Source organism: Eupeodes corollae, chromosome 3 (assembly GCF_945859685.1).
Source record: "Eupeodes corollae chromosome 3, idEupCoro1.1, whole genome shotgun sequence".
NCBI lineage: Eukaryota > Metazoa > Arthropoda > Insecta > Diptera > Syrphidae > Eupeodes > Eupeodes corollae.
The window spans coordinates 14,092,941-14,114,228 of record NC_079149.1 but is presented as its reverse complement, the minus strand read 5'-3'; the positions used below and the strand labels follow the sequence as shown (position 1 = coordinate 14,114,228).

Here is a 21,288-nt window from a genome sequence, read left to right as displayed (position 1 = left end):
AAAAGAGCACTTCAATGAAACGGATAATTTGCGGACAAGTATAACTTAGAGAAGTTCAACTAAATTGCATTTCATTTTTTTAATCGAAATGAATTCATTACTGTTGTGAAATGAAATAAACTTTTCCCTTTTCAAATATAAAACAAAAAACAAATATTTTTTCTTTATCTTTTAATCCCCAAACGAAATGTTACAAGAAACGAAGGTGGAGAAACGGATTTCGCTGGGGTTGCTAGTAATCTAAAAAACCTATGCATATACAACCAAAACTTAAGTATTACACACATCTTTAGGATAATTCTCCAGCAACTTACTTAAGTCTCTAAGACTGTATTTCAAAATATGCCTTATAAAATAAATTTAAACACTTCAGTCGTAATATTCGAGCTTCTTATAATATCCATCAGTCCACACTTAATCAGAGATTTGTTCTTTAGCACTACTGCACGAATGTGTAATGCTTTACTACAATCTGGCTTTCCAATTGCAATGTTGAAAAAAATACACCAACACCTCCTTTTCGTCCAATTCTTTTGTTCGTATGTTCAAACTGTGCGAGTGCGCTAATGGCCTACATTTTCTATAACAGCTGAGTAGACAAAGCGCAGCGCCCTAACTATAAACTTGACTTTTTATCGTTATTTGACTTGTACTGAGACACTTTCGTCTTTCGTCAGCCCCAGATAATTTTAATTGGGCTTCAGTCTTAAAATTAACTCTGTTATCTAAAAACATTTCTTGACTAGTTTGCTGTTAAACTTCAGCCTATTTTCCTGTTAGAATACACCCTTCAACAGCATCTCCTCAGATGTAAATATAAGGCAACATTTCAATACAAATATTTCAAATTACACTTCTTTGCATTTTTGTATGTACAAACCCTCAACAATGTAAGCTTTAATGTTGGGCTCAACCAAACCTTTCTTATTCTCTGAGAACTGAGTTATTATTTTTAGTTTTTACTGAATTAGCGGTTCTAACGAAGAACCACAAATGGACTAATACTTGTCTGTCAACAAAACTTATTCTTGATGCTAAACGCTCAAGGCAACTAATTTTTGGTAATAGATGGCACATTAGCTCCATTATAGGTATGAGAGATTTTTGCAGAAGCTTCATGTATAAAGAGGAAGATTAGTCAGTTTCTCACCTTCAATGTTTATGTCCCGCCCTATTACAAAGAGTTCTTCTGCAATACTTTTAATAAAATGGTCTCAAATCTTCAATACTCAAAATGGTATCAAGACAGACTCACTTTTGGTCTAAGTTCGCTTTCGACCAGTAGCCACTCTAAATTAATCCAACATAATCATTACAATTCTTGTTCCTAATCAATTGTTTATTTTTCTTTTCTATTTCAGAAAACAACCGAAAACATTTGCGTTCGATCATTGTTTTTTCTCCATCGATCCAGAAGATACCAATTTTGCATCTCAAGAAGATGTATTTGCTTCAGTTGGACGAGATATTCTTGACAATGCATTCCAAGGTTATAATGCCTGCATTTTTGCCTATGGACAGACAGGTAAAACTTTTTTCCCAATACCTCCCATACCTTCCCTTATGTTAATTTGTTTGTTTTTATTTATTTAAGGTTCTGGTAAATCATATACAATGATGGGAACCCAAGAATCCAAAGGTATAATTCCACGTCTTTGTGACGAACTATTTGGATCGATCAGTACAAAGACTTCATCAGAATTATTGTACAAAGTTGAAGTATCCTACATGGAGATCTACAATGAAAAAGTTCATGATCTCTTAGATCCAAAACCAAACAAACAGTCTTTAAAAGTCCGTGAGCACAATGTCTTGGGTCCTTATGTCGACGGTTTATCACAATTGGCTGTTACATCATATAAGGTATACCGACAAAAATCTGTCCACAGTTCCAGAATTATAGTAACAAAATGTGTATATTTCTTATAGGATGTGGATAACTTAATGACAGAGGGTAATAAATCAAGAACTGTTGCTGCAACAAACATGAATGCCGAATCATCTAGATCTCATGCCGTCTTTTCGGTTGTACTAACACAAATCCTAACAGACCATGGCTCTGGTGTGAGCGGAGAGAAGGTCTCTCGTATGTCGCTAGTCGATTTAGCTGGAAGTGAGCGAGCAGTTAAAACTGGTGCCGTTGGAGATCGTCTCAAAGAAGGATCTAACATTAATAAGTGGGTTTCTAAAAAAAAACTATAATGATAAAGAATCGTTAATAAGGGTTAATTTTTGTTCTTCTAGATCACTCACAACCCTCGGACTTGTCATCTCAAAGTTAGCGGATCAATCGATAGGAAAAAACAATCGAAATGATAAATTTGTTCCCTATCGTGATTCGGTTTTGACGTGGTTATTAAAGGATAATCTTGGTGGAAACTCAAAGACTGTTATGGTGGCAACCATCTCCCCTGCTGCAGATAATTTCGAAGAAACTCTATCGACGTTGAGATATGCCGATCGAGCTAAGAGAATCGTCAACCATGCTGTGGTTAATGAAGATCCAAATGCACGAATCATTCGAGAATTACGCCATGAAGTAGAGACTTTACGTAATATGCTGAAACATGCAACGGTAAGTTTCTGGTTCATATCGAAGTTCATCCTAGGATTTTGTATTAAAAACGAATTCTTGTTCTCCAGGGTTCTCCTGTAGGTGATATTCAGCGAGTGGATATCCACGATAAACTAGCAGAAAGTGAAAATTTGATGAAGCAAATTTCTCAGACTTGGGAAGAGAAGCTAGTTAAGACCGAACGAATACAAAATGAACGTCAACAAGCCCTAGAGAAAATGGGTATTAGTGTACAGGCCAGTGGTATCAAAGTGGAGAAGAATAAATACTATTTAGTCAATTTGAATGCAGATCCGTCCCTAAATGAATTATTAGTTTATTACCTAAAGGTAACCTTAATAAACTTTGTTGTCATAAAAGAGATCTTATCAATATATTTGGAAAAACTTATAGGAGCGTACTTTGGTTGGTGGTCATAGTATTTCTGGTCAACAACCAGATATACAATTATCTGGTCTCGGTATTCAACCCGAGCATTGTGTAATTATAATCGAAGATGGTGGACTTTTCATGGAGCCCATACAAGGTGCAAGATGTTTTGTAAATGGATCACCAGCTGGAGATAAAACTCCATTGCATCATGGTGATCGTATTTTATGGGGAAATCATCATTTTTTTCGTGTGAACTGTCCAAAAAGTGCCACAAACACAAATCTAAGCTCCGAACCACAAACACCCGCCCAGCTTATTGACTATAATTTTGCTCGAGATGAAATAATGCAAAACGAATTAAGCAACGATCCTATACAGACGGCTATAGCAATGCTTGAAAGACAGCATGAAGAAGATAAGCAAGTGGCTTTAGAAAAACAGAGACAGGTAAGATTCTATTTTTTAAACTCAATTCTTAAAGAATTGTTTATTCATATATATTTTTGATCTTGAAAGGAATATGAACGCCAGTTCCAACAGTTAAGAAATATCTTATCACCAAGTACACCATATCCACCGTATGCCCCATACGATCCTTTGAGATTGGGAAAGATCACACCCAATACACCAACTTCACAAATGAGAGTTGAAAAATGGGCACATGTAAGTTGAACCCTTTTAAAACTCCTTTAAAGTCCTTAACATTAATAACATAACCATTTTATAGGAACGTGATGAAATGTTTAAACGTTCACTAGGCCAGTTGAAGACCGATATAATGCGTGCCAACGCTCTAGTCCAAGAAGCCAATTTCTTAGCCGAAGAAATGGAAAAGAAGACCAAATTCAGTGTTACCCTCCAAATTCCACCAGCAAATTTGTCTCCAAATCGAAGGGTAAGCTTTTTTATTTTGCAACCAAACCATCTATATGAATATTGATTTAAAAAACTTTAGCGAGGAGCTTTCGTAAGCGAGCCAGCAATTCTAGTGAAGCGTGTCAATTCTGGCAGTCAAATCTGGACAATGGAAAAACTCGAAAACAAACTAATTGACATGCGTGAGATGTACCAGGAGCACAAAGAACATGTTTTATCCGGTTTGGTAAGAAACGAAGATATATATTCCTACCTTGTAGACTTCTTTTGTGTTCATTTGTTCATTTTCTATCTCTACAAAAATAAATAAATTTAAAAATACATTAAATAAAAAAACTAATAAAACTCACGTTTCATCATTAACCCTTCTAAAAAAAATAAAAACACGCTGCTTATCCACTAAAGCCGATGATTGAGGCTTTAAGTGACGACGAGGACAACGAAGAGGTAATTTCGATCAATTTTTTCACCCATCCCAAAACACATCTCTCATCTCTGATCGATTGTATGCAAACATTTTTTTACAAAAAACCCTCCTTGTTTTTGTAGGAGGGTGGACCACAGAAGCCGGTAGATCCATTTTATGAATCCCAAGAGAACCACAACCTCATTGGGGTGGCAAATATATTCCTTGAGGTGCTGTTCCACGATGTCAAACTGGATTATCATACGCCGATTATAAGCCAACAGGGTGAAGTCGCTGGCCGACTTCAAGTGGAGATATCACGCATAGCCGGACAGCTGCCGCAGGATCGAATGTGTGAGTCGGCATCTGATAGCTCCACCGATAGCCGTGATGAAGATTACGATCCAAGTGATCCAATGTCGAATTCTATAACATGTCGAGTGACCATTAAACAAGCCTCCGGGCTGCCATTGTCTCTCTCGAATTTTGTATTTTGCCAGTACACATTTTGGGGACATCAGGAAACAGTTGTGCCAGTTATAAACGATGAGGTGCTGCCCACTTCGGATCAAAATAAGTCGTTCAACTTTGAACACACAAAAGATTTTACTGTGTCGATAAATGAGGAATTCCTCGAGCATTGCATAGAGGGTGCGTTGTCTATCGAAGTGTGGGGACATCGCAGTGCTGGATTTTCCAAGTCCAAAGGCTGGGAAGTCGAACAACAGCAGGCTAAGGCACGTTCCTTGGTCGATCGTTGGGCTGAGCTGTCGCGTAAAATTGAACTTTGGGTTGAGATTCATGAATTGAATGACAATGGAGAGTACTCGCCGGTTGAGGTGACCAACAGAAATGAGGTTCTCACCGGTGGGGTGTACCAATTGCGACAAGGTCAACAGAGGCGAATTCATGTGCGTGTAAAGCCTGTGCAGAATTCTGGGACGCTACCAATTATTTGCCAGTCGATAGTGAATATTGCTGTTGGAAGTGTAAGTGTCCGATCAAGACTGCAACGTCCACTTGATTCCTATCAAGAAGAAGATCTAACCGTACTGCGTGAGAAATGGAGTGAGGCTTTGGGTAGACGTCGGCAGTATCTGGATCAACAGATACAGAAACTTATCAAAAAGGAAGATAAAAGCGAAGAAGAGCGTGAACGCGAGCTGAGCTTGGTTCATCAATGGGTATCGCTGACAGAAGAGCGAAATGCAGTTCTCGTCCCAGCACCGGGATCTGGTATTCCTGGTGCACCAGCTTCATGGGATCCTCCAGCTGGAATGGAGCCCCATGTTCCTGTGCTCTTCCTCAATCTTAACGCTGATGATCTATCAGCTCAAAATACAAACGATGAATTCTCCATTGCGGGTTTAAATTCGATTTTATCCAAAGAACATGGACACAAGTTCTACACACTTCAAATACTGCAGCACTTAGACAAGGATGTCTGTGCAATTGCCAGTTGGGATTCATCAATGCACGATAGTCAAGCTCTGAATCGTGTAACCGAAGCTAATGAGAGAGTCTACTTGATTTTGAGAACCACTGTACGATTGTCTCATCCAGCTCCCATGGATCTGGTGCTGCGAAAGCGGTTGAGTTTGAACATTTACAAGAGGCAAAGTATAACCGATAGGCTAAAGAAATTCCGCCTGGTTAGATTGGAAAATGCTATTGCGCTAACTGGTGTCACATACGAAGTGGTGTCGAATATTCCCAAGGCATCAGAGGAGCTCGAGGACAGAGAATCATTGGCACAATTGGCTGCAAGTGGGGATGATTGTTCCACTAGCGATGGAGAGACTTATATAGGTAAGCAAATGAAAATGATGTTGGAGCATATTAATTATTTGCATATATTTTAGAAAAATACACAAAAGGTGTCTCAGCTGTGGAGAGTATCCTAACTCTGGATCGTTTGCGACAGAATGTGGCTGTAAAGGAACTCGAAACCGCCCACGGACAACCACTGTCGATGAGGAAGACCGTCAGTGTACCGAACTTCTCTCAGGTAATCGATAGAATCTTCATTTTCTTGTTTAGCACAAAGCTTCACAAGGGTGCTATTAATTCACAACAAAAAATATTGCTCATAATTTAGACAGCAAAAGAAAAAAAGAAAATATCACTCTCGCTCTCGGTGTCTTACTATTTTCAATTTTTATTCACAAAATCAAATTTTCGTTACTTTCTGTTTCTTCACTGCTTTCACACTTATGTACTTCTGTATTTTGAAAAAAAAAAACCAAAAAACAAACAAAAACACAAAAACAAACAAACCTGTGTTGTAAATCTGTGTTTTGTTGTCCCACATAAATCTCTCGAAACTCTGTCGTTTCTATTCGATTCGGCCTTACCTTCAACTCAACTCACAACAAACCAAAACTATACAATAAAGGCCGTCAAAGACACAGCAGCTACTGGTGGTGTAAGTATAACATAAAGCTCTCTTCATCTGTGTTTAAAGAAAACAAGAACTTCTACTTGTTGTTGTTGTGTCCTTTTGGTTTTATATCATTTTTTGCTTAGCTTCCACGAAATGAAAATATATGATTTTTATACAGACGCCTCTTTGTGGAATGTGTTTAGTTAAATTAGTTTTTTTGAGTTTGCTAGAAATGTTTTGCAATGATTGATTTGGAAAGTAGTTGCAAAAATAAATGTCTTTATTCCCCCTAACAAAACTAATACAAAAATGTATTCCTATGTAGATAATGCGATTCGATGTCTCCATGGAATCCCTTATCAATGTTGGACGTTCAGAGTCATTTGTGGATCTTAACAATACAGACTTTTCAAAGCAATTCTTATCACAATCAGGTATGATGGTATCAAAATAACAAATCTTTGTTATGATTTCTATTTTCTATTAATTTTTAGGACAACAAGGAACTCGAGATTTTGGTGTACGCAATCGGCATAGTTTTGGTGGAAAGGGTTCCAACGATGATTCACCAGGCAAACCTTTTGGCATAGGTATGAATATGCATGTTATTATGCCCTTATTTGTTTTTATCTTTTTTTATTCGTATTTATTGATTTTGTTATTAAAACAAAAAAAAAAAACAAAAAAGTATGAAGAGCCCAAATGAATTTAAAAAAAAAAGTTTACCCTTTAGAAATGGTTAGCACCATAATATCTATAGTGGTTAGTTTATTTATTAATATTTAAAACAAAGCAACAAAAAAAAAAGTGAACGCAAATGCAAATTTGTTTTCAACTAGAAAGTAATCGTTTTAGTCACGAACATAATTATGAGCAATTATATGCAATTAGAAAAGATACATTTTTATTTTTACACTAACTCGGAAACGTGTTACGTTTTTTAGAAGGAATATTTTTATTATATAATTTTTTTAGTATAGTTTGTAAGGCTTTATCGTACAATTACGCTCAAATGCAAATGCACGCCGCTGCCGCCACTCCGACCTACTAATTGAATTACCTAAATAATTTTTGGTTTAATGGGTCAATTGGGATACATTTTTTATTTCTTATCAAAACAAAATCAAACTTGCTAATGTGCATGAAAAGACTTTGAATAAGTTTTAACGGTTTAAGGATATTAAATTTAACAAATCCCACGCTACAGAAACTTTAGTACTTAAAAGTATTAAATTATAGGAATTATAGAAATATACTCATTGTTGCCAAAAATGTCGCAAGATTTATTGAATTTTCTGAGACGATTCAGGATCTTCTTCTGATCTTGCTACAAACTACAAAACCTATAAACGATCAAAACTAAAGCATGACTCCCATCTCTAGGCTGGTGCTCCAACAAAATACTTGAACCTCTTGGACAGTATGCAAAGAAGAGCTTAAAAAATGTTTTGTGAAAATATCATCGTACGTCACTTAAAAATCACCGAAACTTTTCTTTGTTTGGTTATTTAGCCGTACTACGTGATGTAGAATGTATTGCCACGTTTTTTTCTTTCTCTGTCCTTGCAATATTCAAGAAATCAGTAGGAATGCACTACTCCTTTTTAACCCTAACCAGAATATTCAAAAATAACATCTACATTTATCATATGAAGTCTATAAAATGTTTGAGGATTTCTGGGAACAAGCTACTGAAGCAGTAGATCACCTGCTAAAGGAGTAAAGTGGCAGCCCTGGTTATAGGGTAGGGGGATGTACATCTGCAAAGTTGAGAGCGTTATTGATTTTTCTATTGTAAATGCAATTTTATTTTTAAAACCATCATCATATCTGTCCGAAATGACGAAATATGTATCGAGCGTACTTCATAAGCTAGTTTTGTTTTGCGATGAAGCTTACTTTTAGATGAGAGTGTTTAATTCGCGAAACTTTTAAAGATTTAAAATCTTTTTAGTCTGTTTGATGTAGGTTTGTATCACGAAAGTTCAACTTATAAACACAAGATTTTGTTTGTATTTCGTTTTTTGTTGGTGGTGGGTAAAACCAGCCTTTTTCATACGGAAAAGCAAAAAAATGTCTTATATCCTTCTTTTTTCAAAATTTTGGAAAATTCAATAATATTTGGTATTATAATTCTGAAGACGATGCTTACATATTGTTTAAAACATAAATCATACAAAATATTAATTTAATCTACAACACATATCAAACGAACACCCTTTGACTGTTTAAACCAATTGCGGATACATGGGAGCCCCCTCAAGCAAACCACTTTATGTAACACTGTTTGAGTAATGTATCATCTGTAACCCAAACAATAAACAAATTCTTACAAGAAAAACAATCGATCTAAATATTTCCTGCAGACCATGAAATAAATTCAGCATCAGAATACTACAGATAACTAATACCAATTTGTATACGAGAAAGATTCCAAACAAATAACTCAAATCTTTCAAAACATTTTGTTTCTGAAAATAGCATATGATATCCTTTGATGAGAATATGATTTAGTTGTTAAGCCGTATTCCCGATCATATTCATCAATTTTGTTTGATAAACGAAGTTTTGTTAAATAGCTTAATTTTAAAAAGAATAAAAGTGGGAAACTTTGCTTCTAATTTGTTCTATGGATGTATTAAAAATAAATTAATGAAAGCTTAGCTGAGGAAGGGCTTTTCTGTTTGTTGCAGCAACCGACGCTAAGGGAGGCTTAAAATATTCGCAATACGACTAAAAATCATTGAAAGTATTCATTTATTTGGCCATACTATTAGTTTAAATAAATAAATTGTTTCACTCAAAATGGCCAACCTCGGCTTAAGTACCAACTCTTAAACGTTGTGGCCATCGACCCATAGTGGCACGCGCTGTTTCTGTTGATATTGTGGAAATACTCCTGTTAAATCTAACTTAAGAATTTTAAAATTCCTGTGGAAAGTAATTTAAGCAAAAAAAATAAAGGATTAAAAAGTCTTGAGCTTTTCTAGAACATATATAGTTATATTTTTCTTGGCTAACTTTCTAGTCAACTTTCCAATAAAGTTGTCTTAATTAAACTTGCCTTGCCATCAAGTCCCTTAAATAGTCTTAACCTGCCACCGTCGGAATTGTCTTCAATTTACTACGAATCGGAGACATTTTGCTTTGAGGTAGTTCTTCAGTCAGCTGATCTGAAATTCTCTCCGACGAAATTCAACGCATGTTATTTAAATGCGATGCTTTGCGATTGTATTGGCTTTATCTTTTACAGATACAAACAAATTGTTTTTGTTTTACAGATACAAACAAAGTCCTTCCAAAGGTTCTTTTTGTGGAAACTGCTTTCGGAGACCGATGATTTGTTTTGATCTTTATTTAATCGAAAGTTTTTCTTGAATCTGTAAGAGAATGTTGCTTTCGTTTCTCAATTATCTCCTATTTTTTTTTTATTTCGTGCCCTTAGCTCGTTTGATTTGTCTTCTAAAAATAATGTTACGATATCAAATAAATAAATAATACTATGTTAAAATTGTTTCCTATTTATTCTTCATAATAGAAACTTAAAACATACGTTTCGATATAGGGGGGGGGGGGGCTTTATTCAATAGTTTGAATTAAAAATCGGTATATTTCTCAAAAACTTTAATATAATTATTTAAACAATTACTTTTCATAAACAATAAATTACACTCTTTCACCGATTTTTTAAAACGAAAATGTTCTTTATTTTGTAACAAATCCATCGCAATGCGTCTGCGAAATTCTGTAAAATCAAATTTCCAACAAAGGATGCGTCACCGAGAAAATTACTCTCCCACGACGGTAACCTCGATAGGGCCAAAAAGCTAGTGGCCACTTAAAAGCTGTAATTTAATGACGTAAATTTACTGATACTTCTGATTCTTCCTGTTTCAGTTTTTCTTGATGAATATTACTAATAGTTACGTCTGCTCTTTTGCTTTATGTGGCGCTACAGTTCTGCGCGAACAAACTTCCTCATCTAGCTAGATGTCACCAGTTGCGGATAAATAGGGGGGACTGCAGCCCCAGGCCATGCGGAGAAATTGAAATCCCAGAAAAAAAAATAGCGAAATAAATTTTGCCGCAGAAGTATTGAATCGTATTTTTCGACACAACGCACGTAAAGTTGAATTTTGCGAAACCCTCCCGTGTGCAAAATTCATCTTTGTGCGAATTACGCGTATCTAGAAATTAATGTTCGACTTAAAGGTGTTCGAATTGAAATATGTTACTACTAGTTTTTTAAAGAGGCACTCAAAAGCAATGTATTTGTTTTAATAAAACATCGACACTCGAGAAGAAAAAAGAAACAACGTCCAGTCGCGACTCGCGAGTGTGCAGACGTACTCTGCTGCTTTTCTTTTTTGACGACTGACAACTAGTTGATATCTTTAAATGAATTTTATTCAAAGTGATTAGTATTTAGTGACAAATATTGGGGCGCAACGTCTCTGAGAGCGTGGACTCCTAGCTCCCCGGGTTATTGGGCTGGCTCGCTTGGGGTTAAGGACGCTCTGGGTAATGAGGGGTTGGCTTGCTTGGGTTTTATATTTTCTTTAATCCGGGCCTGCCTACTTGTGCTGCCTTGTAGGGTAGGATTCGAAGAGTTTCCCGCTGGTTTCCAAGCGTCCTATATGACCCATTTACTCTGTAGTGTGTGCCCCTAACATAATGTTGTACCTATCAGTAAGGTAATATAGCGGTATACCAAATCAGTGATGCATTGGTATTTACCAAAAAAAAATTCTTTTATCTGTAAACAAAAAAGAAGGAATACAATTTTGGGAGCGACTTAGATTGTAGGGGCTTTGGATGAAAAAATTTGATGGGGTAAGAAAATGTATTTCCAATTGCTCGAGAAATTCAAATTCAGGAAATTCAATGAACGCGAATTCAAACACGAACATTTAAATAAACAATTGGTACTAGAGTTTGGTTGTAAAAAGTTCCTACTTTGATATAAATAATATCGAAATTTCAAATCACTCACAAACGCTCTTTTCGCTTTGAACACAGCACCTCTGCACTTACAGTAGTGCACATCTTGCAAACTAAATTCCCAAAGAAAAAACACTTTCTAAACTTTTTTATAGAAATTCATTCATAAACTCACACTTTAAAAATTTGGCACACTTTCACTTTCCGCTTCCAAAAAAAAAAGAAAAGACCAACTGAATTGAGTGAAGTTGTACGATCTTAGCACTTTTTATTAACACATCTCGTGCATTTTGATTTATTTAATATTTTTATTTTATCGACTTACCTTATTTTTTAGTTGTACATTTCTTAGTGTGTTTTATATGCTTAGCAACACAGAAGCGCATAATACAAAATTAAATTAAACTAATTCGTATATTCCTATTAAAATTTGTTTATGATTTTCAAATTTTTTACTTTATTTTCTTATGATGATGATAATGGAATGTGCTTAGCTTTATTAAGTAATGGCTCTCAGCGTTCTGTTCCAAAATGTTGTCTCTCTTTTACTTCAAAAAAATTAAAAAAAAAAAAGAAATATATATATTTTTTGTCAACCATCTGCTTCTGTTCTGTTAGCATTTTTTTAACAAAAATAAATAAAACAAAATTAGTGGAAAAAAATATATTAAACACGATCAAAGTTCTTGCAATAGACTGTTCTCCAAGTCATCCATCCTAACCCTTATTGGGAGTGTCACCTTTCAATTGATAGTTGATATTTGATAAATATTGAAATTTGGGCTTTTAAAGCTTTATTTGAAATTAACTTAAATAATTTGTTATTCAAAATAGTGTTGAAAGTTCTTAATGATTAAAACTCTTATGAAATTAGTTGGTAGCATGTTAAGCTTTGGAACTTATCAACTATCAATTGACACGTTATTGACACTCCTAATTTGGATAATTTGATCATCATCCGAATTGACATGGGGAACAGTGAGTTTTTGACTAGCTCCCTTTTAAAACCTCCACCCCCCTCAGAAAAAAAATAAACAAATTTTTTGAAAATATATTAGTTTTAACTTTTAACATAATTATTATAAAAATCAAAAACTTCTATTTTTCTTATATGTGTATATTCTTTTCTCATTTTTTAATTATTTATGTTTATTATACGACAAAATAAAAAAAAAAAAAACAAATACAAAATAAAATTACAAAAATCGGCACCGTTCGTTGTCACGCGTTGTTGTTTCTATAACTCTATCTCAAGGCTCTATATTGTCAGGTAAAGGATAATTATAAAACAAAAAAATGAAAAATGCAGTGTTGTTTTTTAAAAAAAATTAAAAATTAAATAAATACAAAAACCACCCACACTTATTATACAAGAACACTAAAGTGCTGTTTTAACCTTTTTCGTACAAAAACATAAAATACACAAAACTTCTCTGTGAATAGAACAAAACAAATACTCAAAAAATACAAAATACCAAATGATTTTTTGAAAAAAAAATACTAAAAGATTGTGCATTTTACCGCTATGTGATCCGAATAATGTTCGTTGATTGTTAGTTTCGTGTTGATTAGATTTTTCAAATGTTTTGTTTTTGAAACTCCCTTTTTTTATGTAAACCTACTTAATTGAGTTTTGTTGTGTTGTGTTTAGTTTGTTTGTTTTTCTATTTTTGTTTTGAAATTAAGTTTTTAGTTTTTTCTGTTTTGTTTTTAAAAAATTAGAAACAATTGGCGTTTTTTTTTTGTTTCTTTGTTTTTGTTTGTTTATATTTAATATTTTCCTGTATCTCTCTCTCAATTTTTCTCTTTAAAAAGTGTGTTTTTTATTGTGGATTTTTTGATTTTAAAATTCCTGAGGAGGAAGAACTTTGAGACGTTTAATCATTGTCAACGTGCTCGTGTTCGTGTAAGAGAAAATTAATGCTTTTGAACGCTTAGGATTTTATATAATAAATTCAATTTTTATTCTCAAGCTTATAAGTTTTTTATGTTTTTTTTTTATTTTCATTTTTTCTAGCAATGCTTTCTATGAAAATGAATTTAAAAGAAATATTTATAATGTACATATATAATTATTTTATCATTAAACAAAGTTCTCTTTTCCTCTCATGTTCATTTAGAAAAGTTTATTGTAAAAAGTTGTAATCCAAATTTTTGTATCACATTTTATAAATGGAACACGGTGAATATCACATATAAATCCTAAATGTTGATCACTTTTCCACTACGGCAGCAAAAAAAGACCCTACTATAGCTAATTGATTGAGGAAAATCATTGGAAAAAACGAAGTCTGATCATAGTTAATAGTTGCTTTTTTAGTTTCATATCTTTGGTCATGTAAAAAAAATGATAATATTTCATAGAAAACTTACTAATATATGTAAGTCAAAAACTGGAAATCTAAGAGACGAATATTATGTCTACTTTTTTAAACGGTTTCTAAGCCATGTCGACTAAAAAGTCGCCAAAGAAGCGCCGATGTAAAGCCACACCTTTTTCGTCGTAATAACCCACTATAGTCAATCACTTAAAAAAACTGTCCTTGGCAAATAAATTGTGATCCTTGATTGAGCTTCAGCTATTAATTCAGCTCTCTAATTAACCAGGGGCCTGATTATGGGGTTCAAGGAGGATCGTTTTCAATTCTACCTTTCAAATTTGACTCGCGTCGTTATTCCTTATTACAAATTCGCGGTGAAGCGAAAATAGTTCTTCCTATATTCCAGTGATTTCACACTTTTGGTTTGACTTTTTCTTCCTATATTCCAGTGATTGGACAGCTTTCCACAAATTTTGTTTTGTTTTGATTGAATTTTTGAAATTCGCGGTGATTTAGTCAAAATTTTATAATTTATTCTGGACTGTGAATAAATTGTAAGAAAATTAAAATAAACTAATTCACAATTTTACATAATTACAATCAAAAAAGAATCCACGAAATAGAACAGTGAACACTCTTTCGCCTATGAATCCGCCAGAAAAAGCTGTCGGATTTCAACTCGCCAAGAAACATTATGACATTTCAAATTCGGCTTTGAATTCGTTAATTGGTCGAAATCAAAACGAAGAAAGGCGAAAGCTAAATCAATAATTGAAAAATATCAAACTCTTTAGCGAAACTATTCCCGTAATCAGGCCCCAGTTACATAGCCAACAAAAATCCGAATCCAAGTAGCTTTAAGTAAGGTCTTACCTCAGAAGAACTGAATAATATTTTCCAAAACAATACAAACAATATTTTGCATAATATGAAAAAGTTTAAATTTAAAATAAAGTGTGATACTTCTCTAAGCCAACCGACAAAATAGTTATAGCGAAGGGATAACGACTCAGACAACTGATTCACAGGAAACAGTATTGTACTTGGTAAGGTTAATGTTTGAACTAATGCTATCAGTTTAATTTAAAACGGAATTCATAATTCATCAGTTTATCAACAAAATGGAGTTCAAACTTAAAAAAGGTACATTCCATGCGAATGATTGGAAGTAATGGTATCCATCATTTTATAGTAAATTAATATTTCTTAAAGTAAAATATTCACAAAAGTTTGGTCGGCTTTGAAGTTTAGCTTTTTAAATAATTTTAAGTTGCAAACATTTGGATTTTGTTGCTGCGAACGTTAGTTTAATTATTCAAAATTAAGACTAACATAAGAAAGGACGAAAACATGAAAATAATAATTTTCTTATTTCCAAAATTGAAGCCAATGAATGAACAGAATTTATGTAAGCTAAGCAACCATAGTTGGGGTTTCTGGGTTTTATATAGTTGAATGCGATTATAAATTTCTATAAAAAAAAAATGTTTGAGCCTCTTGTTGTTTGGATTTTGCAAAGTAAGTTTTGAGCTAAATTTCACACCAGTTTAGGTTAGGTTAAAGTGGCTGCGGATACAGAACCCACACACTTAGGCCAAAAGAAAAGATCCATTGTTATACCACATGAATCAAGAGAATTACCATTTTCAGCTTTTTATAAAGCGAAGGAGATATTTGATATACATACTTATTAGCTAGTTCACTGGGATTATCAAAAAAGAGCACCCAGATGAAGTCTGCGTCAGAGAAGGTGAGAGATTGTTTCCTCTTCTTCCCCATCCATACAGCTCCTGCAGAAGTCATTTGAGGCTACACCAAGTATTGCGTGTCTGCCTATGAGACAGTGTCCCGTAATTACACCTATTAGGGAGCTAATATGAAGTCTGCCACCTAGAATTTGCTATCGCAAAAGCTGTTTCTTTTAGCATAAGTTTACATGTAGCTATCGGTTTACCTTTCAGGTGAAATAGGCATGACGGTTCCATTTTTAGCGAGTTCATCGGCTCTACAATTTCCCGTGATGTCTCGGTGGCCCGGCACCCAACATAGGTGAATGGTAAATTGCTGCGCCATCTCCATAAGAGATGATCGACAATCGAGGTCTGTTTGAGATTTGGTTAAGACACCGTTAAGAGATTTAGTAGCAGTCTGACTGTCAGAGAAGTTGCGGATACCAGAAGTTGGTATCACGTTTTCTCTTTTCCAGGAGAGAACCCCTTTGATCGCTAAAATTTCCGCTTGGAAGACACTACAATGATTAGGGAGGCGGAATGAGATGCTTAGATTAAGCTTTTCTGATGAGGCGTTGAGTCTTATAGCTTATATATATTATATATACCCCATTTGCTTCCTATGGCTTTTTTGCAAAGGAAAAGAACTACTGTAGCTTTTTAACTCTTTCCTAAATATTAGGTTTCCAACTTAATTTTTTGTCCAATATCAGACCAAGATGTGTGGTTTCATTGAATAAAAATTAGTGGTACTTTTATTGAAGGAGGTACAATTATTGGGATCTTCTATTTCCGTGTAAAAAGGACGAGGTCTGTTTTTTTGAGGATTAATACTAAGTCCGCAGTGATCATTTAGTGAGCATATTGAGTGCGTATTGGAGGAGATCTCTCAGTGTATTAGGATGTTCTTCTGTGGCGGCGATAGCAACATCATCGGCATACGCAACCACTCTGTAGCCTTCCTTCTCAAAGGAAATTAGTAGTTCGTTAACAACTATGTTCCACAGGAGAGGGGACAGAGCACCAACTTGCGGAGTGCCTCTACCGACAGACAGAGATCTTTAGGGTTGACATGCGAGCATTTGCCCGCCTTGGGAATGAAAACTACATTTACTTCCCTCCATCGCTGAGGTATATAGACCAGATCTAGCAAAATTTTGAAGATCATCTGAATGATGGCAAAGTTATATCGATGGTACGTTGTAGCTCAGCTGGTATGATTTGATCTGGACATGGAGATTTATAACGTTCAAATTTTACACCAAAAAAACTATAATATTTCCGAATCCCTTCGAACTACAATATCGGTTTTTGACCCGGAGAATCTAGTAAATTATTCATACACAAAACTGTAATAAATTAAATAGTAGCCAACAAGTTAGCATTTAAAAAACCATAAAAGTGGGAATACAAAAAATATGTAGTGTTATACGCTCGTCCGCTAAATTCCCACTTATGTTAGCTGAATTTTGAATAATTAATGGCCGTAGCTACAAAAACAAAATTTGTACAACTTAAAAACTTGAAAAGCAAAAATGGATTCCGACTAAACTTAATTTTGTCAGTATTTATAATTTTGCCTACTTACTTCAGATTTAATTTAACTGAAAGTTAAATTACTCAAAAACCATGCAGCTTCAATTTTTTGGTTTGCCCTGGTTTGGTTTGGTTTAGCTGAGATTAAAATGTTTGATTTATTCACAAAGTATCGGTACAAGCAAAGGACGTAAAGTTTTGAAAAACCTTAAATCTAATTATTGTTTGGTTTTGACAAACCCGAACTCTCAAATAATGCGAATTGTATTGAGAAAAAGCCTCAAAAAAGGTTATATATTCATATCCAACTTAAGTCAACAAAAACCTTAGGTAAAGCATAATTTTATAACCAGTTTAAGAACCTTGTTGACCCTAAAAAAGGTAACAGAAATCTCTTCTAAAGATTATGAAAGTAAAAAAAATAATGTTTTTTCTATACACAAGCATAAATAATTCAAGTAAATACTTTCAATTGCTATTCTTTCCGAGCAGTCGTGATATTTCATAGACTAACTTAGTTAAGTAACCATGTACATCATTTATGTTTTAATTCAAAGCCCTCTACTACAGGAAACACTTATATTATGTTTTATTATTTGTATTCATAAGATTCTTAAGTTCAATTGACTACCCTTAAGACGCCGCCGCCGACGTACATACATATTAGCTCATAATTTTGTATTCACATTTAATTTCAATTTCTATATGATTTTTTTAAAATAAAAATGCTTTTAAATGTCTTGTATGAAAAATTAAAGTTGTGAGTTTGAATGTTAATGTTTACTTTTTGTTTTATTATTGTATCAAAATTTGTTAGCTTAAGCACGATTAGCAATCATCCAACAAACATCATCAATCTTAGGGTTAAAACAAATTACCCCTGTGTCATCATTATCATCATCTTCATCAATTCAAGCCACCCACTTCTCATTGCAAAAAGCCAATCGAATGTTGCACATAAAAGTTATAGTTAAATATTTAAAAAATATGTCTCACCAAACCATTTTCATAGTGTGACTGATTAGCAGTCCATAATATAAATTTAAATGAAGTTTATATAATCCCACTTTAAAAAATAAACTTAGAAAACAATGTTGTACAAAAGTTTCTAATTAGTTTTGTAGAAGTGTCCACATCTCTAGAGATGTACGTTTTGTATTACATTAAAATAAAACATAAACAACAAAATATTAAAAAATATATCTTCTTTAAAAAACGACAGACTTTAAACTATACTAACAATATTTATTTTAAAAACATAATTCACTCGGAATGCAGCTCGGCCCACTTTCCTCAATCTCAACTTGAATTTAAATTCATTGAGATCACAACCCACAAAGCGTATGTTTACTAAAAATAAATAAACAATACAAATTTTAAAGGATTTTTGAAAAATGTATCAAATTATGAAAATAAATAACACTTTGCATTTATTTTGGTTTGTTTTATAGCATCTCCAGCAACTAGCAAACTAGTTGGACTTCGAATGACAACGTTACACGAAGAACCATTGGGACAGCGTCCGTTGGCCGAGGAGCCTGAGGACAGCTATAGTGATTCTGAGTATGCAGACTACGAGAGCGGCAAGTACGCAAAGAACTTCAAAGCAAAGTCAAGGCTTACCTCATCCAAGACAATGGACTCGTTTATGGACATCAATAATTCTCATACGAGCATGAGTTATACGTCGAGTGCGAATTCGACGTTGAAACATTTAACTGGAATTGGAACACCAAGTATGAGTTCCTCGACTTCAAGTGGCTATGGATCACAAGTAAGTTACTTTTTTTGATCTTCATCTATTGTAACTCTAAATTGATTGAATCTTTTCTTTGTTTGTAAGGCGGTATCTTGCAGTAATTTAACAAATGATGACACAGTTTCCATGCGTTCCATGAGTATCGATGAAACACCTGGTAAGAGTATTTAAACGAACTTAATTCGGTCTTTCTTTTGCTTAACTATGACTTCTTTTAAAGATTTCGATCGTGTAAACTCGTGTTCGCCACCAAACAAAACCTACAACTCGGCCATGTCCATCAGCAATAACATCGAAAGCATTCCAACACCTTCGGTCAACAGAAGTCAGGCACGATTTAATCCGTTTTTGAAAGATATGCCAACTTTAAATAAGAGTGCAATGCCAACAGAAGTTGCTGCTTCAACTCCAGCTCCAGTTGAAGAGCAACCAATATCGAAGTGTCTGACACCAACGAAAGATCATCCTCTACAAGATATCGATGAATCCGAAACTCAATCACAAGACTCACAATACAGTGATGATAACAAAAATCAAGCACAAATTCCAGAGCCTACCGTAGCAATGGACGAGGAAGAAGATGATATTTTAATAGCGAGTGATGAGAATAAAAATGAACTCTCCGACGAGTTACAACAATCTGAGGACAATCAAAATGCAAACGAATCAACGAATGCAAATAATGACGAAGAAGAAGAATTAGAAGAACAGCGACTGGATAACCACCACAAGCAGAGCAATACACCACAAAATGAAGGAACTGGCATAGTAAAGACCCAACTGCCACCAGGGAAAGTTGTACGCAGAAAAAAGACAGCAGTCAATCAGGTGCGCTCGAATAGTGGTCATCGAGCGTCGCTTCCCATGATGAAGTCCATCGATCTAACATCATCGAATGATAAGCTTAACGCTCAATTTAATAATATGACAAGCAGCGGCACAACAGATTCATCAGAAAGATTAGAAGGTTAGTAAAAAAAATTTCAAGTTTTCAAAGAAAAAATATAAGATTTTTATAAAAAAAAATTTCAGAAGATGGAAAAAATCATGTTGAAGTTCCCTTCCCCGATTGGGTTGCTGTCGGCGAATCAGTCCTCATCAGACCCTACAACACCAGTGGCGTTATAAGCTTCATCGGGCAGACGCATTTTCAAGGCGGTACATGGATCGGTGTTGAGTTAGACACACCAACTGGAAAGAACGATGGTAGCGTTCAAGGCATTCAGTACTTTCAATGCAAAGCAAAGCACGGCATTTTCGTTCGTTTTGACAAACTGATATTGGACAAGCGAGGAAAAGCAATGCGTCAATACAAAGCCGAAAAGAATTCTAAAAGTATGTTAAATCTCTTAAAAATAAACAATCTTTCCAAAACGATAAATTTAATGTGGATTCTTTAGATTTAGATGCCAATATTTCGCGATCCCGAAGCCGCGGTGAGTCCATCAACACGCTCGGTACATCGCGCAAATGATTATATCCGAAATGTTCGCATCAAGTGCAGCGTCTCCATTGCTGGGGAGAAGCTGAGGAGCAGGCGTCACCACCTGCTCCAACTGCCGTCATTGCCAGGTCTTGCAACAGAACCGCTAGGAACGCTGTAACTGCTGTAAGCCGTCCAAATGCGAACATTTCTGCACACACAAAATCAAGTACTGTCACACGGAGCTACAACAGGCGTTCAACTGCATTTTAAAAAAGATAAACAAAAAGAATGGCATACAAAAAGTATCTCACTAAAAACAGAAAATACAAAAGAAAATTCAGATAAGCAAAAACAGAAAAGATTCTTTTTTTTTTAATTTAAAATATTTTCAAACCCTTAGTTTATTCATTTTAATTAGCTTAATTAATATTTAGTGTAGATATAGAAAAAAAAGATAAAAAGATACGAAAAAATCTACAACAACTGCTACTACTACTATAACTACTGAAAGACAGATTATTATTATTTGTGTTAACAATTAACTATAAATTAATTAACTACTGTAACATAATGCATTATTATGTGTGTTTTAGAACAAGAAGAACACACAATATTTATAAATATATACATTTTTAGGTTTAGGTCGTCGTTCGACTTTTTCGTATATTAAAACAGAAAAAAGAAAAATATATATAAATGTTTGTATTTATAAACAAATGTCTCTCACATAGAAATTTTAATTCCCTGCTTTTATACGTTTGACAAAAAGAAAATATATGTTTACAATAATCGTAGGATTTTATTTTTTGTTTACCAATTTAAAATATTTTGTTTATTATTTTACACACATTTTTATGTATACAAGAGTCAGTTTTTATTTTAATCTTTTGCCTTTGTTCCTCTTTATTTGCTTCCAAACAATTATTTTAAAAAATAAGAAAAAATTATGTTATTTGTGATTAT

The 21,288-nt window shown here is 34.2% G+C and overlaps 1 protein-coding gene across 6 annotated transcripts in view; it reads left to right on the top strand.

The window, feature by feature from the left end:
• The window catches only part of LOC129952747 (kinesin-like protein KIF13B), a 108,710-nt gene extending 87,698 nt beyond the window's left edge, over window positions 1-21,012 (top strand). The window contains exons 3-23 of one of the 6 annotated variants that reach the window (XM_056065551.1): window positions 1,362-1,525; window positions 1,595-1,863; window positions 1,930-2,177; window positions 2,245-2,575; window positions 2,644-2,904; window positions 2,969-3,394; window positions 3,464-3,610; window positions 3,675-3,842; window positions 3,903-4,049; window positions 4,229-4,270; window positions 4,388-6,038; window positions 6,092-6,237; window positions 6,938-7,046; window positions 7,107-7,202; window positions 12,809-12,823; window positions 18,419-18,481; window positions 18,592-18,914; window positions 18,984-19,056; window positions 19,120-19,866; window positions 19,932-20,234; window positions 20,300-21,012. In XM_056065551.1, coding sequence (XP_055921526.1) covers window positions 1,362-1,525; window positions 1,595-1,863; window positions 1,930-2,177; window positions 2,245-2,575; window positions 2,644-2,904; window positions 2,969-3,394; window positions 3,464-3,610; window positions 3,675-3,842; window positions 3,903-4,049; window positions 4,229-4,270; window positions 4,388-6,038; window positions 6,092-6,237; window positions 6,938-7,046; window positions 7,107-7,202; window positions 12,809-12,823; window positions 18,419-18,481; window positions 18,592-18,914; window positions 18,984-19,056; window positions 19,120-19,866; window positions 19,932-20,234; window positions 20,300-20,373 — 5,803 coding nt within the window. In that variant the 3' untranslated portion in view covers window positions 20,374-21,012. Of the gene's footprint in view, window positions 1-1,361; window positions 1,526-1,594; window positions 1,864-1,929; window positions 2,178-2,244; window positions 2,576-2,643; window positions 2,905-2,968; window positions 3,395-3,463; window positions 3,611-3,674; window positions 3,843-3,902; window positions 4,050-4,228; window positions 4,271-4,372; window positions 6,039-6,091; window positions 6,238-6,937; window positions 7,047-7,106; window positions 7,203-12,808; window positions 12,824-18,418; window positions 18,482-18,591; window positions 18,915-18,983; window positions 19,057-19,119; window positions 19,867-19,931; window positions 20,235-20,299 lie in introns of all 6 variants that reach the window. The other 5 variants (XM_056065553.1, XM_056065552.1, XM_056065556.1 and 2 more) reach the window with 5 other exon arrangements.
• Window positions 21,013-21,288: the final 276 nt, after the last annotated feature.